Source organism: Eucalyptus grandis, chromosome 6 (genome assembly GCF_016545825.1).
Source record: "Eucalyptus grandis isolate ANBG69807.140 chromosome 6, ASM1654582v1, whole genome shotgun sequence".
Taxonomy (NCBI): domain Eukaryota; kingdom Viridiplantae; phylum Streptophyta; class Magnoliopsida; order Myrtales; family Myrtaceae; genus Eucalyptus; species Eucalyptus grandis.
In genome coordinates this window covers 54,036,805-54,055,484 of record NC_052617.1, presented here as the reverse complement: position 1 = coordinate 54,055,484, position 18,680 = coordinate 54,036,805, and the positions used below count along the sequence as shown (strand labels likewise).

General features: G+C 43.2%; 1 protein-coding gene and 2 pseudogenes across 1 annotated transcript; 1 reads left to right on the top strand and 2 right to left on the bottom strand.

Annotated features, from left to right (window-relative positions):
• The first annotated feature begins 2,813 nt into the window (after positions 1-2,813).
• Positions 2,814-4,662, top strand: LOC120294540 (annotated as a pseudogene).
• Positions 4,663-5,990: 1,328 nt separating this feature from the next.
• On the bottom strand, positions 5,991-7,954 carry LOC120294539 (annotated as a pseudogene).
• A 5,810-nt stretch (positions 7,955-13,764) lies between these two features.
• On the bottom strand, positions 13,765-18,123 carry LOC120294958 (hydroxyproline O-galactosyltransferase GALT6-like). Its single transcript, XM_039316116.1, is given in 10 exon segments — positions 13,765-14,301; positions 14,389-14,496; positions 15,327-15,500; positions 15,596-15,724; positions 15,809-16,099; positions 16,186-16,352; positions 16,355-16,417; positions 16,981-17,283; positions 17,286-17,671; positions 17,673-18,123. Coding segments are annotated over 10 exon segments (1,980 nt in total). The 5' UTR covers positions 17,822-18,123; the 3' UTR covers positions 13,765-14,091.
• Between the last annotated feature and the right edge of the window lie 557 nt (positions 18,124-18,680).

The following is an 18,680-nucleotide window of genomic DNA, read 5'->3' as shown; positions in this document are numbered from 1 at the left end:
GTATTTGCATTTCGGACCAAGTAAAATTCTGGCCGCTACGGAGTACCCTTATTTCTCTCTCGTTTTTCTTAGGGGAGAGAGAGAGATCGATCAAATCATTCGTTGGCTTCGATTTGTCCATATGGAGCAGTTTTCCAATATTGTTTGCTTTCTGCGTGGCATTCTCTCTCGTTCAGTTGTTGTGCTATCTCTGTTTTCGACCCAACAAATGTCGAACACGACCAGAATTATGTGTTTTATCAGGTGCAGAAGTTAAAGAATCGAAGACGTTCGAAGTTTTATAATGGGCAGGGTAACTTCTGAGGATTGCCTCTGCGCCTCTGATGCATCTTTATCCCCATCATCATCACAGGAATAGTGAGGGAATATATGTGTTCTAGTAGCAACATTGCTCTGTCATTAGGCTTTTAGCAGATGCATATGTCCTTCTAAACTTCTAGAATTCCTAGACGAAGGTTTTGGAAGAAAGAGAAAAATGTAGAAGCACATGTGTAGATCTCTCTATAAGAAGAGAGGATAAACTACGATCTAGAACTCTCTAGATTAAGCCAAGTGGACAACATTCTACACAAATCTAGAATGCTATAAATAGGAAAGAGGGAGAGCATAGTAGAACAACAATGTTAGAAGAGTAAGAAGAGCATGAAATAATACTCCATATCATGAAGCTCCTCCACCAACACTTCCTTCAACTATTGTAAAATTATTTTATTCAACTAATGAAACTATTTCCCATATCCGATGTTCTTTGTCCTTCAATTATCCTATTTTATCCCTTGTTCATCCTCTACAAAATATACTATACACTTACAACGTAGCTAACCAAAAACTATAACTAATACCAAAACCATGCTTCCGTAGCACACATCCAAAAATTTTAACATGGTATCGTAGCCAAGCATATCGAGATTATAGGCGTTTGTCCTCACCATCCTCAACTAAAAGGCCGAGCCCGCAAGAGCTACCGAGCTAAAGCGAGCCGGAGCCGAATCAAAGACCAGCCCGAGCAACCGAGTGAGAGCCACCGAGCCGAGCGTTCAGCCAAAATCAAAGACCAAAGCCCGAGCGAAAGCCAACAGAGCCGCCGGAGGCTGCAACCAGCCGGAGCCGAGCCGAGCCTACGAGAGCGAGTCGAGCTAAGCTAACAACTACAACTAAGAGCGCCCCAAGGCATATGGGACATCGTTGAAGAAACGTCATGCATGTTCAAAGGCAAGCGCAAGTAATTCGACAAGAGAATGCAAGGGATCGTGGACGAAGATGGAATAAAAGACATGGGACAAATTACAATAACCGAAGTATCCCGAAATGGATAGTTGGAAATGGTGATCCATTTTCTAGAATTTTCTAGAGTTGCTAAACTTCTAGAATTCCTAGATGAAGTTTTTGGAAGAAAAGAAAATGTAGAAGCACATGTGTAGATAGAAGAAGAGAGGATAAACTACAATCTAGAACTCTGGTTAAGTCAAAGTGGACAACATTCTACACAAATCTAGAATGTTGGTAGAGCACCCTATAAATAAGAAAGAGGGGAGAGCATAGTAGAACAACAAATGTTAGAAGAGTAAGAGGAGCATGAGATAATACTCCATAATCATGAAGCTTCTCCACCAACACTTCCTTCAACTATTGTAAAATTATTTTATCCAACTAATGAAACTATTTCATATCCCATGTTCTTTTCCTTCAATTATCCTATTTTATCCCTTGTCAATCCTCTACAAAATATAATATACACGTGCAAACATAGCTAACTAAAAACTATAACTAATACCAAAATCATGTTTCCGCAGCGCACACATCCAAAAAAAAAAATTTTAACAAATTCCTAAGCATTCGGATGCTCATGGGACAAAGTGCTTCTGAGTTTGAAAATCGACAGGAAATGGAAACCCACTATACTGGGATGAGTTTCGATCAGAGGGTTCATACCCGATCATCCATAGGATCACATTCAGGTGAGGTGGCCACGGACCTTCGGCATGATGGCATCCCGCGGCAACTCTCACATACGACCTTATGTAGTTTTTTGTTGTCACCGATGACAATGCGTTCTGCCTAAGACAAGTCTACAACCCTCCAACGACGTTGATTAGATGTCAAGTTACTTCACTGTCGCATCAGAAAATAAAAGAAATAAAAGAAATACCAGACCTGGATCCAATAATTAAAAAAATGATTGCATATTTAATCTTCGAATCACTAAAGCTTCAGCCAACTTTATTCTACGCATCCATATGATTATTCTTTAGTGCCTTTACTCTTTCGAGAAGAAAATAGAAAATTTACGAAAATAACACAGAATTCGCAAACTGACGGTTTAAATGCATCGATGCAGAAAGAAAAAGACACGACAAAATCTCCAGTGAAAAGCATACTGTTCATCTAATTTGGAGCAGATGAATCTAAGATGCGTAACATCTCGGTTAGAATTTCGCCCGGTTTCAGACAACTGGAGTCGATCATGAATGGATAAGATCCAAACGTGCATTCAAGATAACGAGACGTTCGTACAGACAGGTGCCATCGAGTCTCCTTTTGTCGTGTCGGAAATCATTGCTCGCTCCGGAGTGGAGGTGGAGGTATGAACTAGCCAGGCAGGACTTGGCCACGTGGGAGGCCACACGGCCCAGTGTTCTCCCACCTGCCATGATCGTCGTCGTCATCCGCGAAGACGACAAGACACAGTGGAACCAAGAAAAACATCGATCATTACCCAAAGTCAAATCCCACCCGACAACGCCACAGCACCAAAACTCAAGAAGACGGCGGCAGCGGCGGCCGCGGCGGCGGCCACCTCCTATCCGAGAAAGATGGAGACCCGCCGACGGCACGAGGAGAAGCTGATAAAGTGGGCGTCGACCGCGGCGAGCATCCTGATCCAGTGCACCAGCGGCCCTCTACACCTTCTCCGTCTACTCCCAAGCCTCAAGTCCACCCAGGGCTACCCCAGTCCACCCTCGACACCATCTCCGTCTTCATGACTTCGGCGCCAACTGGCGGCGTCCTCTCCGGCATCCTCTACTCCCACGCCAATGATCCGCCGCCGCCGTGGCGGGCCGTGGGTGGTCCACCCGCCGGAGCGGCCCAGAACCTCGTGGGCTACTCCTTGTTGTGGGCATCCGTCGCCGGGGATCTTGAGCCGGCCTCCTGCTTGCGGCCGTGTGCGTGTTCATGTTGGTCGCAGCGCATGCGCAGAGCTTCTTCAACACCGCCGATGTGGTCACGGCAGTCCGCAACTTCCCTGAGTATAGCGGTACTGCTGTCGGGATCATGAAGGTGATTGATTGAGTGTGAATTTAACTTGGTGGATTGGTCATTGTTATTTTAAATTTAATTTCTTTTCACTTATTTGAATTAAAAATTTTAACCTTGACTGATGCTTCTTAATGATACAAGAATTGGGGTTTTTGATGTTTGTTGATGTGATCCCATATATTGCATCATGTCATCAGCTGAAACTGTAGCTTTTGTTTCGAACTTACTAGTAAAACTGGTTTTTGATCTTGATGCAAGTGCAGCAGAAACTTGAAAGACTATATTGCAATTTGTGGATGGACAGTTTTATTGAGCGCTTAAGAGGCACTTTAAATAGTTCAAACCTGTGGAAATTGGACAAATCATTGAGAACAAGATTGTCTATATTTTTAAAAAATGTTCTATCTACTCCCTCTGCCATTGTGTTTTTTGGCTTTGCTTCACCACATTTTATAGTTAATAAGTTTAGCTGGATAGTTGTTGATTCTTTCCTTTTGTAGGGATTTATCGGTTTAAGTGGAGCTATACTGATCCAAATATATCAGACAGTATTCAAACAATAACCCTGCCGCATTTCTCCTGATGCTTGCCTTATTACCCACAATTAATGCTCTGCTATTTCTGGGGTTCGTATAGAATATACAAGAGCACATCAGAAGAGAAGAAACACCTATATGCTTTGTCCTTTGGTTGCTCTCGTTGTTGCAGCTCATTCATGGTTGTTATAATATTGGAAAACATCTTCAAGTGGACGTTCTTGTTGCATCTCTCAGCGTTAGTTTTGTTGCTTCTGTTGCTATTCTTGCCTGTTTTTGTTGCTGCTAGAGCCCTGCAAGGAGATTTTGGGATTGCTGAGCAGACGCCGTCAATTGTAAGTGTGGATGAGACTAGCGACCTTGACGGCTAGAACACTACAAGAAGGTTTATGATGGAGAAGAAGATCCGACTGGTTCCGATTATCGGATTCTGCCTGGTGACATTAATGAAGAAATCAGTAAAAATGACAACAATGACCAGCAGCTTGAAAGAGACATTGATTGTTGCAAGTTGCGACTGTCGACTTTTGGTTATTATTTCTGGCCATGGCATGTGGTATGGGCTCAGGACTAGCCACGATTAATAACATCAGCCAGCTAGAGGATCTCTGTTACAACAGCGAAGAAGTGAACAGTATGATCTCCTTGTGGAGCATATGGAACTTTCTCGGTCGCTTCGGGCCGGATTTGTATCAGACTTCTTTTTACATGCCAGAGGGTGGGCTCGGCCATTGTTCATGGCCATAACCTAGCTGCTCTCACCGTTGGTCATGTGATCATTGGTTCTGGCCTGCCTGGTGCTCTGTACGTGGGCTCAGTTTTTGGTGGGTATTTGTTATGGCTCACAATGGTCACTGATGCCGATTGATAACATCTGAGATATTCTTCGTGGGTCATATGGGCACCATATTCAATACCATCACCATGGCAAACCCTGTTGGATCATATGTCTTCCATTAGAGTGATTGGGTATATTTAATGACAAAGAAGCATCCGGGAAGGGCTAAATGTAAAGGAACAAAATGCTTCATGTTGTCTTTTCTTCATTATGTGTGCTACTCTTTTGGGTTTCTCTTGCGGCGTTGCTATTATTCTTCAGGACAAGATACTTCTACAGCCAGGTTATACTTCAGAGGACGAATACAACATTCTCAAGGTTGTGAATAGTTAGTTTATTGATGTGGTAGATTACTTCCTGAAGTGGTTTGCTCAAGTTTGATTGTGGTCGGTCTTAAAGGTGAGGAGGCACCATAAGTTGTTGGTAATAATGGTCACTTTTTATCTTTCTTATGGAAGTTCAATTTGGGGTTCTTCAAGTGCATTGATTTGCCAAATTGACAAGATGCATGAATGTATTCAGATAGAACCATAATATTAGGAGAAGCTGGATCGAGCAATGAGCGAAGAAGATCTCAGTGGGACCTTCAGTTGGAAGGCAAGAGTTAGAAAATCATGTGGTCAGTGAGCAGAGATTGAAGATTGATCAGCCTATTGAAAATTGCCCAGCCTCAGCCTTTGATGGTGGTCCTCAGTCCATAACACAGACAACTGCATCACACCTCAGAGGCCAGTGCACTTTTTCATGAAATTAAAGTGGCATCGTTAGCCAAACAATGGAGCCCGATTTAGTACGTCGATTTGGTTAGTGCGAGTGCCGGCCGAGCAAGTGTTGCATAAATAATGCTTGAGCCGAAATATTTTATTATGGTCCCCGTTTGCTTTGTCATCTTTAGTGATCCAATGGTAATCTGCCTCTGGCAATTTGGGTTCGAAGGATGCTGTATTGGAACTCTTTCTCTGGCTAGTTGGCTTGTTGTATATCATTTGTGGCACTGATTTTCAGTTCTTAGTGGTCAAGAAACTGTTTGAAGTACTTGAAATTCTCTGTTCGAGTGAAGCCATCTTGTTCCATGTTCACTGGATAATATGATGGGGCCAATATTAGAGAGCCATAAAGGATTTCTAGGAAACAGCATAAGCTTTCCAGAAAAGTAAAAGCATAGACAAATAAGAAAACGATCAACTCTTTGGACCTCTAAGCACACGTCGCCTCGACATATTCCTTCTTTCTCGAAAACTTACAAAAGGCATTTCATCAAATTACCCTCCAGACCAAAGATCATCATGGCTTCTTGTGGCATGATAATCAGTTTTACCGTGAAAGATGATGCTGCAAATGCTGAAGCTCGTTTCCGATCAGTCCTTCGTCTGGCACCGCATCTTCTTGGCAGCCCCAGCCCCGTCTCTCGATTCGGCACCTCCTTGCGCGCCTTCCTCGACAGCCTCGTCTCTGGATTCGCTGGCTCTTGGCGGCGGCAGCCCGTTTCCTTCTGCTTCCTCGAGGGCCTGAATCAACCTCGAGACATTTCTCGGCATCATCGTTCGGGGATTTGGGCGCGAGGTTCTCGGCAACATCGGCAGGAGTGATCTTCACTTCACTCATCAAGCCGCGAACCGCATCGAACATCGCATGCGTCTCGAGGCTGAGGTAGTTCTTTGCCAGCACCTTGAACCCCTCGAAACAGCAATACGAAAGCTCGATGTGCTTGTCCATCCTGCCCCTCCTGATCAGCGCAGGGTCCAACTTCTCCACGTAGTTGGTGGTGAAGACAATGATCCTCTCCTCCACAGGCAGACCACAACCCATCGATGAAATTCAAGAGCCCTGAAAGGGTGACCCTGCTGGTGGTATCTTCATACGAGTCTTTCCTGGGAACATCCTTGTTGAGCTTGTCCACGTTGTCGTCCTCCACTGGCAGCTTCTCGCCCTTCTTCTTCCTCTGCCCGTGAGGTCGAGAGAGCAGTCGATGTCCTCGATCACGATGATGGACTTGCTCGTCGTCTCGATCAACAGCTTCCGGAGATCGGTGTTGTCCTTGACCGCCGTGAGCTCGAGGTCGTACACGTCGTAGTGGAGGAAATTCGCCATGGCGGCGATCATGGTCGACTTGCCCGTGCCGGGAGGCCCGTACAGGAGGTAACCCCGCTTCCAAGCCTTCCTGATCCTGGCGTAGAAATCCTGCTCTTGCTAAACGTCACCAAGTCCTCCAAAATGTCCCTCTTCTTCTCGGGGGCCATGGCCATGGGTGTCGAAGGTGGCCGGGTGCTCGAAAGCGATATGGCTCCACATTGTGGACTTCATGGACAGCCACTTGTAACCCGGCGAGTTCGTGAACAGCTTCCTCTGCCTATTTCTCGATCTTATCTCCTTCCCTTCTTTGATCACGTGCTTCAGATAGGACTCGGCGATGACCTCCCTGTGCTTCTTGTGGAATGTCAGCCTGTAGAACCTCTTCTCCTGCTCCGGGTAGTAAGTCAGGGACCGCTGCGGCGGCGACGCGATCTTGTTCGAGGCCCACCAGACCTTGACCCCCTGGTACTCGTCGGTGACCCTCTCGGACTCCTCGATGGTCAGGACCACGTTGTTGCTGTCCTTGCCCAGCTCGGCCTTGAGCCGCCTGGCGCTCTTGGAGGTGTTCTTGCTCAGGTAGGGCCTCCACGGCGGCGTAGGCCCTCGCGCCGGAGCCGGTCGCCAGTGTACTCGTGGATGGAGATCTTGATGTAAGGTTGGAAGCAGGCGGTGAGGTGGTGGGTGCTTCTCGACGTAGCGGCGGAGCTCGTAGGGGCAGTACTGCCGGATGATGGCCCAGATGAACATGAAGCTGGCGAGGGCCGAGCCCATGGTCGCCCACATTTCCATCATCGTCGGCGGCATGATGGTGGCCATCAGCATCCGCATGGTCGTCGGCCCCGGCAGCCGCTGATCCAGCCAACCTCTGTATCCGCTCCGTCCGGGATGATGGGCCTTTGGGTCTGTCTGCTTTTCTTTTCTTGGCTGAGGTTGAGCATGGGAGTGCTCATGGATCCTTCTCTCTCTCTCTCTCTCTCTCTCTCTACGGAAGGAGGAGAAGAAGAAGAAGAAGAAGATGATGATGAAGATGGCTTTCCATGGTGAGTTTCACCTGTGTAAAGTAGGGAGGAAAAAGTAAAAGAGGGAGGGGACTAGGGAGAGGGAGAGGGAGAGGGAGAGTAGGTGGACGATGAGGTTAAGGCACCGGTGTTTATCCACATGAACAGATGTGGATTTTTGCCATGATCCTGGTATTGCGATGTTGCTCACTCTTTTTCTTTCTTTCCTTCTTTCTTTCTTCCTTCTTTGTTCTTTTTGCTGATCTTATATTATATTATATTATTTTACTTATAATGGGTTGCTTCTCTTTACTGGTGGTGGCATTACGTGGACAGTGGTCCTGTGGAGCCCGATTATATTCGGACAAGCGGCTGCTAGTCTTTGCCTATCTCCAATGACAACTTCATATCCTTTACTTTCTATTTCTTTTTCTACGTTAATATCTCAAAAATTTCAAATAGATATACCATAATAAATTTACATACTATTAAAAAAATCTCAATCTGATACATATATAATGTTTATACCTCTATTAATTTCCGTTAGATTTATATTAAATTACCGATATATCCTATCGCGTATTATCTAATTTAGCAATTTAACTATAAAATTTAACAAAAACTAATTAAATATGAAATTGTCATAAATGTACTCATTTGGAATTTTTTGTGGTCAAAAGATCATTTTAAGATAAATTTGCCATACACATTCCGATTTTGCATAACTTTTCCCACCACAATTACTACCATAAAAGGCAATATCGTAATTTACTTGTAGGTATGAATTAAGAAATAAATTATAGTAATATCCTGAGATGCGGGAGAAAAAAAAATTATTTTTTCATGTCATCAAAATCAAAGTCGGAATTATTTCATGTTTTGTATCATTCTATGAGATGAGTGGGATGGTTTTTTATTCACTTAGGATGGAGATCCGAATCATCGAAAGCATAAATTAACATTTAATTTAAAACTTATAGTTATAAGATGACAAGGACAGTATATACGTGGATCTCCTTGGATGCTTCCTTGTCCCTCCGGCAAAGAAACAAACTTTTGGGCAATCGCCAATTACAAAACGTGCCCGGCTTTTTTATATTATACAAATTGAATGAGAGGAGAAAGGAAACAATTCGGGGATTGTCAAAACTAGTTGGGTCTTTTCCAAATGTAAGATTCATGACATTTGCTTTTTCTCTTTTTGCTATCATGAGCAAGCCCGCCCTCTGTTGGGTGCTTAGTAATAATTCTTAGTAAAATCGAAGTTTAGTCGTTGAAATTGATAGAGACTTCCTCTTATTCCTTTATCTAACTTGAGCGAAGATTTTACAATATTGTCCGTCTTTTATCTCTAACTTGTTTTTTTTTTGGTAAAAGGGTAATAGGTATATAGACTTTTTGCACAAAAGCTATACAGAAGTACAGCAAAGGGAGGGGAACCGGCGCCAAATCACACTCAGAAGGACAACAAATCCAAACGAGTGGGAGGGGGCCAGGGCCAAGAGAAAGGAAAGAAGGGAGGGGGGGAGAGCTGCAAGAGAGATACAATGCAGAAAAAACAGCACAGGCAAAGAGCGCATAAACACAGTGGCCCGCACAAGGGAAAGAAATAAAGAGGAGAAGAAGAGGAGAGGCACCAAGAAGGGAAACCAGGCCGCAAAATCAATCAAAGATGGTAGGGGGGATGCCCCAACTAAGTTGAATCCTTCTATTACGGGGGTTGTCCGAGACCTTGGGAAATGATAAAGCCTTATCATTGACAGCTTTACGAAGGAGGTCCTTTAAAGCCGGGAGGTATAATCTTTCATTGCGGAAGATAACGCTATTTTCTTACTTTCCAAATGAGACAAAGATAAGCATAAGGTTCATTAATATCATGAAATATCGGTCAATGAAAAGGAGAAAGGTAAATTTGAAAGTAGAGAAGTATGGATTTTGGTCATTCATAGTCCATTTCTATACAAATTCCTTACAAAATGTTTCCATGATCAAAAGATGATGGAAAAGCAACATTGCAATGTCTCATCAATTGATCATGTGTCTTGCACTTGCCTTTGCCCATAATTTTTCATGTTTGTTATGTTATGTATTAATTATGATAATCATCCCGTACCATCCGGTTTGCTAATTGACGAAAGATATATTACATTATTACTCAATATTACGGTATTAATGATAACCGGCTTTTATTCCGGACGGCAATCCCCGGGCGCAATAATGATAGCGCGCAGGGGAGCTAATGGCGAGGGGAGCACGTGGCGGAGCGGAGTGGCGGGAAGGAGAACACAACGAGAGCAAAGCGGAACAAAGGACGAATTTCGGGTCTGGCCTCGGTCACTGTCAATCTGACAAAGGACGACGAATCGGGACAATTCCAAAGTCACGTCGCTCGCGTGGCGCTGCTTTGTCCTGAAGCCGCTTCGTCGCGATTCTCCCCTACTACAGCAACCCCTCTGTCTGTCTGTCTCTCTCTCTCTCTCTCTCTCTCTCTCCATTTTCCCACGCTTTTAACCCGAAAGACGGACACATGGGCACGACTTTCCTTCGAGCTCCGCGGAAACCATATTCGGCGAAAAAAAATGTAAAGGGCATAAATATAGTAAAATTTTTTAAAACTAATCACGAAAGTATTTTAATCTTTCAAATATGTAATCAAGTCTTAGAATTTGTCGAATCGGGTGTAATCAAGATCTTCCGGTAATACCATCCACCCGACTTATCAAAAATGCTGATGTGAATTTTCTTTTTTTCTTTTTTTATTATATCTCTCCTACGCAAAGATCTTATGAAGCATTAAAATTACTTAAAGCACTAAAACAACGTTATTTTGATCCAAATTCTATTTTTTTACACCAAATATTAATTAAATTTAGTTTAAAAAATCCAAAATTTAAAAAGAAAAAACACACGATAAAAGAGAAGAAACCACTAGCGAAAAAGAAGACGAGACCGTCCTCCACCATTGGCTGTCGCCCCATCACTAGTGGGGTGTCGGTGATGGCTGACGGCCATAAGTGGGGAGCGCCGGCCAAGCCCTAGGCTTGCTGCCTATATGTTCTTTTCTTTTGTTTTTACAAAACTTTTGAGTTTTTTTTTTTTATTTTTTAAATCTAATTTAACTAAAATTTAAATTAAAAATTGAGATTTTGATCAGAACAATGTGGTTTCAGTATTTTAGCTAATCTTAACGCCATGTACAAGAGAGAAAATAATAAAAATAGTCATATCGGTATTTTTTTATTAGTCAAATTGAATGTAATTAACGTAAAGATTTGATTACACTAATTTGACAAATTTTAAGATTTTATTGTATTTTTTAAAAAAATTTAGGACTCAATAGCACTCGCGATAATTTTTAAGACTTTTACCATACTTATCCTAAAAATTAATTATGATGAATTAAACTTTTTAATGTCTCGACAATGCCTTGATTCTCAAAAATAAATAAATAAGAGGAATACTTAATTGGAAGGTTAGGCATAAGTTTCTTGTTCTTGTAGTATGATACATGATGATGTCATGACACGCATTCAATGACCCTCCAAACAAAACCTAGTGTGGGAATGATTTGAAGTGAGATTTTACCAAGGTTCAACATTTTAGTGTGAAATCGTTGGTATTCCTGATCAGTGGGGAAGAAAAATATACACAATCAACTTGGGGTGTAAGATGTGTAAGCACCGATGTGTTAAAAATATAGAACATAATCTTGCTGGGCATCTTGCTAGGGAATTATCGGGGATGGTCCTCAGAGGTAAAAATACCCCCTCTCTCCACATAGGCTATTCAACTGCCTGGAGAGAAGGAGGCCCAGTCAGCCGGAACACAACCCAGCCCAACATTACATAATCAAAAGGGAGTCCACTTTCACATGGGTCACAAGCAACTAGACAAGAACTTGACAGGATCAATATGGGCAGGTTGGGTTTGCCACCACGGGCTATATGGCTATGTTAAATGGTCCATTAATCGTTATTGGGCTTTGGGGCCTCCAACACCGCTAACATCAACAACCCATTGGCTCAGTTTTTGTTAAGAAAAACTCAAAAAAAAAAAAAAAAAAACTAAATAAATAAAGAAACGCGAACCACCGTTATTTTCTCAAAGTGCCATATACTTGACAGCGCCTCAAAGCGTCCTTGAACTCAAAACCTTTATGGGTGTATTTAGTTCGGCTTTTTCAATGGCTTTAACTTCAAAAACCCTTTGGAGATATATTGAGTTGTTTGACAAGTATTTTGAAATAGTTTTAAGTCAAATACTAATTTTGGGAGTGCTAAAAGCCCAAAACTACTTCTACCCATCATTTTGAAATAGCATCTATGGAATGTTGAAACTATGATTAAAATACTTTTTCCTTCTAAAATTACCTCATTAATTCTTTTGTCTTTTGAATTTGCCCCTTTGTAACTGTTCATCTACTTTGTCGGATTCTTCAGTTTGGTCAATGGCAAAGAACAAGCGAAAGGCCGGTGAGGAACTAGAAAGCCCATATCTAGTCACTGAATGGCTAGCAAAAGGCTAACAAGGGTCACGTGACCTCAAGTAGCCTTGCCTATGTCTCATGACCCTCGCCAAAGGTTGCTCGAGGTCAAGTGACCTCAGTTGATGGCCATCAACACCAGATTTGTCTCATCGGCAACCTAAGCCCTTACTGGAGCCAATGAAGAGTTTTGAGTTTTTATAATAAAAAATATAAAAAATGTAGTCAAAGCCCATTGCAAAAAAAATTTTACCAAACATTATTTGAACTTGAAGTGGTTTTGCAAAGAGTTTTAATCAAATGCAATTTGTATCTACCCAAAGGGCTTTAGCTTTCAACATTACACTCTCAAATGTGAACCAAACCCACCCTATATCAACAGCCCCTTGAGCTCATCGTCAGCGAAAAATTGCTGGTGGATGAACAGGTGCCGGTCACATGCTCGTTTCCCTTGAGCTCATCGTCAGCCCCTGAGGGCATTTTTGTCCAAATACAAAAAATGCTCAAAAATGAAGGGGAAAAAAAAAAAACCTAAAACATATGGAGAGAAGGAGGGGAGGATGAGTGACGGCATTTGATGAGGGTTCGACGTCAATTAACATGTTCAAACAAATCAAGTTGCAGTCGTTGCCCCTTCAATCACTAAAGAGCTCGACGATCAAGTCTCGATGGCCGTGTAGCTATACTGGTTTTAATGCTCTTGCTGCTCGCCAAAATTATGGAAGAAGATTCATCATTATTACTAATTATCTCCAAAATGGAGCGGATGGTTTAGATTCAATCTTTCTCTAATGTTTTAAAGTTTTATTTTTAATTTTGTGCACCTTTTCGTTTTCAGACAAAGATGCCCATAGTGATCCTCAGAAACATGCACCTGACTAGTACGTGCTCGTGTGCCAGCAACTTAGGAGGCTATTGACACAAAGCGTCTAATTCACGGGGTACTGTGAGACACGGCCCCGGCACAAGCAGATTTCTGTCATTTTCTCCTCACTATTACAGTGCTAAAGCATTTCACGGGTTTTATCAAAGAAAATGTGAATCCACCAATCTAGAAAAGGACAAAAAAGGAAACACAGATGTAGGCCCGATATAAATTGACACTTACCTATCATCATCATCATCAACATCATCATCAACCATCATACAGCCATCACAATTTGAGCTAGTCAAAACACGGGATTCATTCCTCCAACAAGAAGTCAAGAACCCAACAATTTGCCTCACGCGTGAGCACTCAACGTCACATGAGAATCGAGGCCCCGACAGAAGGCCCGCTCCGAGGATACGTGTGTCGGCGAGAGCGCGCCTGGGTGGAAGACGCTGAACGGCAACAAAAAAGGCTCTCATCCGCTCCCACCACTTTTTTTCGAATCGGTCGTCCAACGACCATCTAATCCCTAATCCCATCAACATCGCACCATCGCTTTTCGCTGCTAGAGCTCTCAACGACTCTCGTCAAGGTGGTGGGCTCTTGCTCGAGCGCCTTACGACGCAGTCAATTGTCAATTTGACGCCTGAAAGAGGTAGGTCCCTCCAGAATTCGTAAAACAGGAACAAGGAAAAAAAGGCAAGAGGGGAAAAGCGATGATAATCTTTTTTACCAAGTATCCGGTACCAACTGAACCCCGTTATCATCGAACCCACCACAGATGCACCGTGGGACATAAAGAATGCTCGCGAAACGAATAACGTATTGGATGGACTGAAGAGAAGACTGGTTGGGATGAAATAATGAATGAATTTAAGACTAATCCTCGAGCATCCCTGGAACCTAGATACACCCCCACTCTCACTGTACCACGGTCCGTCCAGAGTATATACAATGCATCGTGGCTATGCCTGCAAAACTTGTCTGCCTCTCTTCTATGGTTCCTCTCCCTCCCCTCCGCGACGAAGCCCTGGTCATCTCATGTTGCAGCACAAGGGCCGGCCTTGTTCTTGCAACTTCTCCCACATGCAGATCATCTGCCGCGGGGACTGATAGTGCGCCGTGTAGTAATCGTTTATGCACCCGAATTGGCAGAACTTGTAACTGTGCACGTACTCGACGGGTCCCGAGCTGTTGAACTGCTCCACCCACATCCCCACGCTCACGTCCTCCATCTTGAACAGCTGCATGAGGATGACACGGCCGCCATAAGTCAATCGAATAAACGCATGCACAGCAACTAAATCATGATTAGCTTTTCATATACATACCCTTAGTCTAAGCTTCTCAAACTCAGACACGATGAAGTGTGCAATGTCAGAGGACAAAACGTAGCCTGGTCCATTTGCATAAGGTGGATACTCTTCCTCAGGCCATTCCTGGAACAAAACGTAAAGAGAGGCAAGAAAACTGAGGCATGGAAAATGAAAGTATGTCTCATCGATCTGGAAAAGGATCACTTCCATCCAATCAGGCAAGTATGAACAAGAAAATCAGCAAAAGAAAAAAGATAACTTGTTAAAGATCCAGAGAGGTTATTCTCTCTTTCTTTTGGTTCTTTCGGAAGAATCCCTTCTAATAGTGCTTAGATGGAACTTGTCACATGCTTTTCAATGATGCATCTACAAAGACCACCCAACACAGATTTGCACAAGGGGTTGCATATATATTGAAAAATTCTAGTGAACAAGAAAGATTACAAAAATGGTGGGATGATGAGGCACAGTGCTTTGCAAGAAACTAAGGCATTTCTCCGGGTATAGGGAAATATAAATAGAGTGAGCTAGAAACATCAAATCGGAAGGGTCTAGTCAATCTGGATGCTTAAAAGGGTTGAGTTGCAAAGCAACCACATGTTACACCTATGCAACATTGTGCAGCAATCTCACCAAAAGCTCATGAGTTTTCAAGCCAAACCACTCCAATCACCAGACAACCAGAGAAGGGGAATCAAAAAGAATCAAAGAGAGAAAAATCTGCCTTGCATATTTAAGGAGATAAAATCCTAGAATCAAACTGCTTCACTTTTAAAGCATCTTCATTCGTTTTTGAGAGATTGAGGATATAAAATCCTAGAATCAAACTGCTTTCACTTTTAAAGGATCCTCATTCATTTTTTAGAGACAATCAGACTTGTAGAAAGGCAACGCAAAAAGATCGACCCAAAGAGCCCAATGATGACAGAACTGAACCATGGTGCACTCCGTACCTCATATGTGACTGCCCATTTGCCGTACCGAAGTGGCTTATGGTAGTAGTTGACGTTCCCAATATACAAGCTCTTTCCTTCAGGTACCTTCTTGACTTCATCCATAACTGCATCCAACCTCACAAATGTATCGTCATCACATTTCATCACGTACTTGGCCGACAATTTGCGAACCTGAAAACAGCCAATTTAAGAAAGACTCACAAGTAAGCCACCTTTGCGAAGAAAAATATTGGTTTTTCTGCCGTATAGAAATACCCTCAACTCACCCCATATTCGCAAATGGCCACTGTTTTGAGGACAACGAGGTCATAATTATCCATGTAAGGGACTATAACAATGTCACCGAAAAACTCTGCCTCTTTCTTTAATTCCACATTCACTTCCTTCCGAGGATGCTGTCCATACATGAGGTCAAAACATTATTATGACCGCTCGAGAATAAACAACACATACAACCAACTCTAGGTGTCTCCTCTTACCAATGCTACGAAGAAGCGAGCTACTACATTTGAAGATTTGATAAGCTTATGCTGCATCCAGGACTTCCTCACAGCCATTCGCTCTGCGAAATGGTTACCCGCTGAAAGGATGCCGACGAACATTTCTACAGGTTTTTCGGGAAAAGGTGGGGCTTGCCATTTCCTTGACATCTCAAGATGTCTCTGTGGAGCATAATTAGGATGTAAAGTTGGTAGAGAAGCGGCAAATAGGGAATGAACATCGATATCGCCATTTAAAGTTAGGCCAGTCGCATCTTCAAGAGCAAAACCCTGTTGAAATTAGAGAAAGTGTAAACCAACAGAGCAAGATAATGAACCTTCACAATGAGGTTGTCAGGATGCATGTTGTTACTCACAGTGCGATAAGGAAAAGATGTGATGTGCCTTCCGTCGACACTAACATGATAACCCTCCAATCCAGCACTAAGAGTTAGAACGAAGAGCTTGCCTTCAGCAAATGGATACGGCCAATCAACCGACACCTTCTTTGTCCGCCCTATGAGCCGGTTCAACCACCATGATGTCTTGACTCCTCAGAGTGATCGTCATCATCACGGATCCACTTCTCACACTTCAATTGACCGTCAACTGCAATGAAGCACATGACAAACCAATCAAACATCTCTTGAAGTGTGCCAATGCAATCCAGGCAATTCCTTTTCCAAATCACAATCAGCACAATCTGAAGCTTATGTAGGCTTATGCAGGGTAAATTCTATTTTCTACCCGTAATAAGTATGTAAACCACACCCTAACGAAAATTAAACAGAACTTACAGCTCCCACAATGACACCGATACCAAGATCCATGAAGTCCCTCTTTTTCAAAGATTACCTTTTTTTATCTCAAAACCATCAACAACTGAAGAAAGCTAACAAACATGGGTAAAATTGCTCTTTTACTGTGATCCCCCACACAAATGAAAAACAAAAAAGAAAAAACTCATCAGCCCTTCATCAACAATTGGAGCATATTATTTCTAATAATAAGAACACTTGATATTGAAGTCCCAATTTTTTTCCCCAGGTTAACCATTCTTCCTTTTCTCTATCTCATCAGCAATTGAAGAGAGCTACGCACAAAAATGGGTAACAAATCATTCTTTTCACAATGATCACCCATATAAACAAGAACTGAATCAGAATACTCACTGGTCTCTTCATCAGCCTTAGATTTCCACCCTTCGCACCGCTGCGCCGTCCCCCATTGCATCCTATAGCAAGTGTTCTGCTCGATCACCGGCTTCCCGCTCCAATCACCCTTTAACCTGGGATTCAAATGTAAAATCCGAGGCGGGTCCTCGCCCTCCACAATCCTCAACCCCTGCAGCTCCATGTGAAACTGCGAGACCATGACCGCGTCGTCTCCCTCCCTCAACAGAGCTATCTTCGGATCGTGCTCTGCATGGGCCGACCTAGGTTTCCCAACAACCGTTATGTGGGACCCCAGCGTAAGCCGCAGGGCAACACCATCAACCTCTTCCGGTTCAAGAATTCCGACCCAGATAGAGACACCGAATTCGGGCACGATTCCGACCCATTCTTGGGCTTCTGGTTGATGATATTCAGCTTCCCAGATTGCAATTCGTCCCAAAACTGGCGACCCACCTCCCAGGCGACCTTTGCCGACTTGTCGAGCTCCGAGAACCCGCCGGTAACGCCAGTCTTCCACGTCTTCTCGAAGTTCAAGCCGGAGACGATGTTCCTGGGCTCGGCGAGCCGGGTGGGGGCCAACTCGTCGGAGTTCTGAGAAACGGTGACGTGGGGCCGCGTGGGGGCGTCTTTCTCCTGCAAGTCGCGGCCGGTTTGGAGCTGGGTCTGGGGCGAGACAGGGTCTCCTGGGAGAGGGAGTTGAACCAGATATGAAAACGAAGGGAATCTCCACAGTGACTAGGACTACGTACAAGAGGCCTACGCAGATCAAGATTTGGAGGGATCTTTGCCTCGTCAACGACAAGACCATGTCCAACTTTTCCGATTTAGGCCTCTTCATCGATCAAAGAAACGATTCTTAACCGCCCCCCGCAAACTGATCAGGGATTCCGAGGCCTTTCCGGAAAGGAAAAGACGGAGAGCGCGAGTTCAATGCTGCGGTGATGATTGAGGCAACCCTAACTCTCAAACTCTGAAATACATGGAAACTTGCAGAGAGAGATAAACAGAGAGAGAGAGAGAGAGAAGTTAGGTCATCGACGCATACAGAACCTGAACGCGCAAGGGGAAAGAGAAGGGAAAGAGAGACGATTAAAGGGAGAGAGACAGGGAAGAGAGAGAGTGATTCCGTCGGTCGTGTAAGCTTTTCTTCCTGGAACAGAGAATATTACCCTTTTTAAAATTCAAATCCCACATAATAATAATAATAATAATAAAAACAATAAAACACAAAAATATATATATATATATTTATTATTTTTTTATTTATAATGGGACCTTTGAAACGGTCGGAGATACATTTAATTCAACTGAACACCCCACTCACACAGAGGAAAAAGCCTGGGTATTCGTGTAAGAAATTGGACAATAGCCAAAAGAAAAAAATAAAAGGTGCGAATATCAACTGAGATATTTAAGAATTTCCTTTTTTCGCCGGCTTCTTAGGAATATACTTAATCGTGATCTAAGCAAATCGAAATTGACAGTAATCGCATATGGCGGTGTCATTACTACGGTCTTAATTATGGGGTTTGATTTCTCAATTCTCGTGATTAAGGTGGGCCCGGTCACTTTATTCATCTCCTCCTTATGTGGCCGCGGCCTATTTAAAGAGCGGTCAGTTTTTTCTTTTTCTTTTTCTTTTTGTGTTTTGGTGTTAAATATTGAACGATGGTGATCGCATTTTATAATCCAGAAAA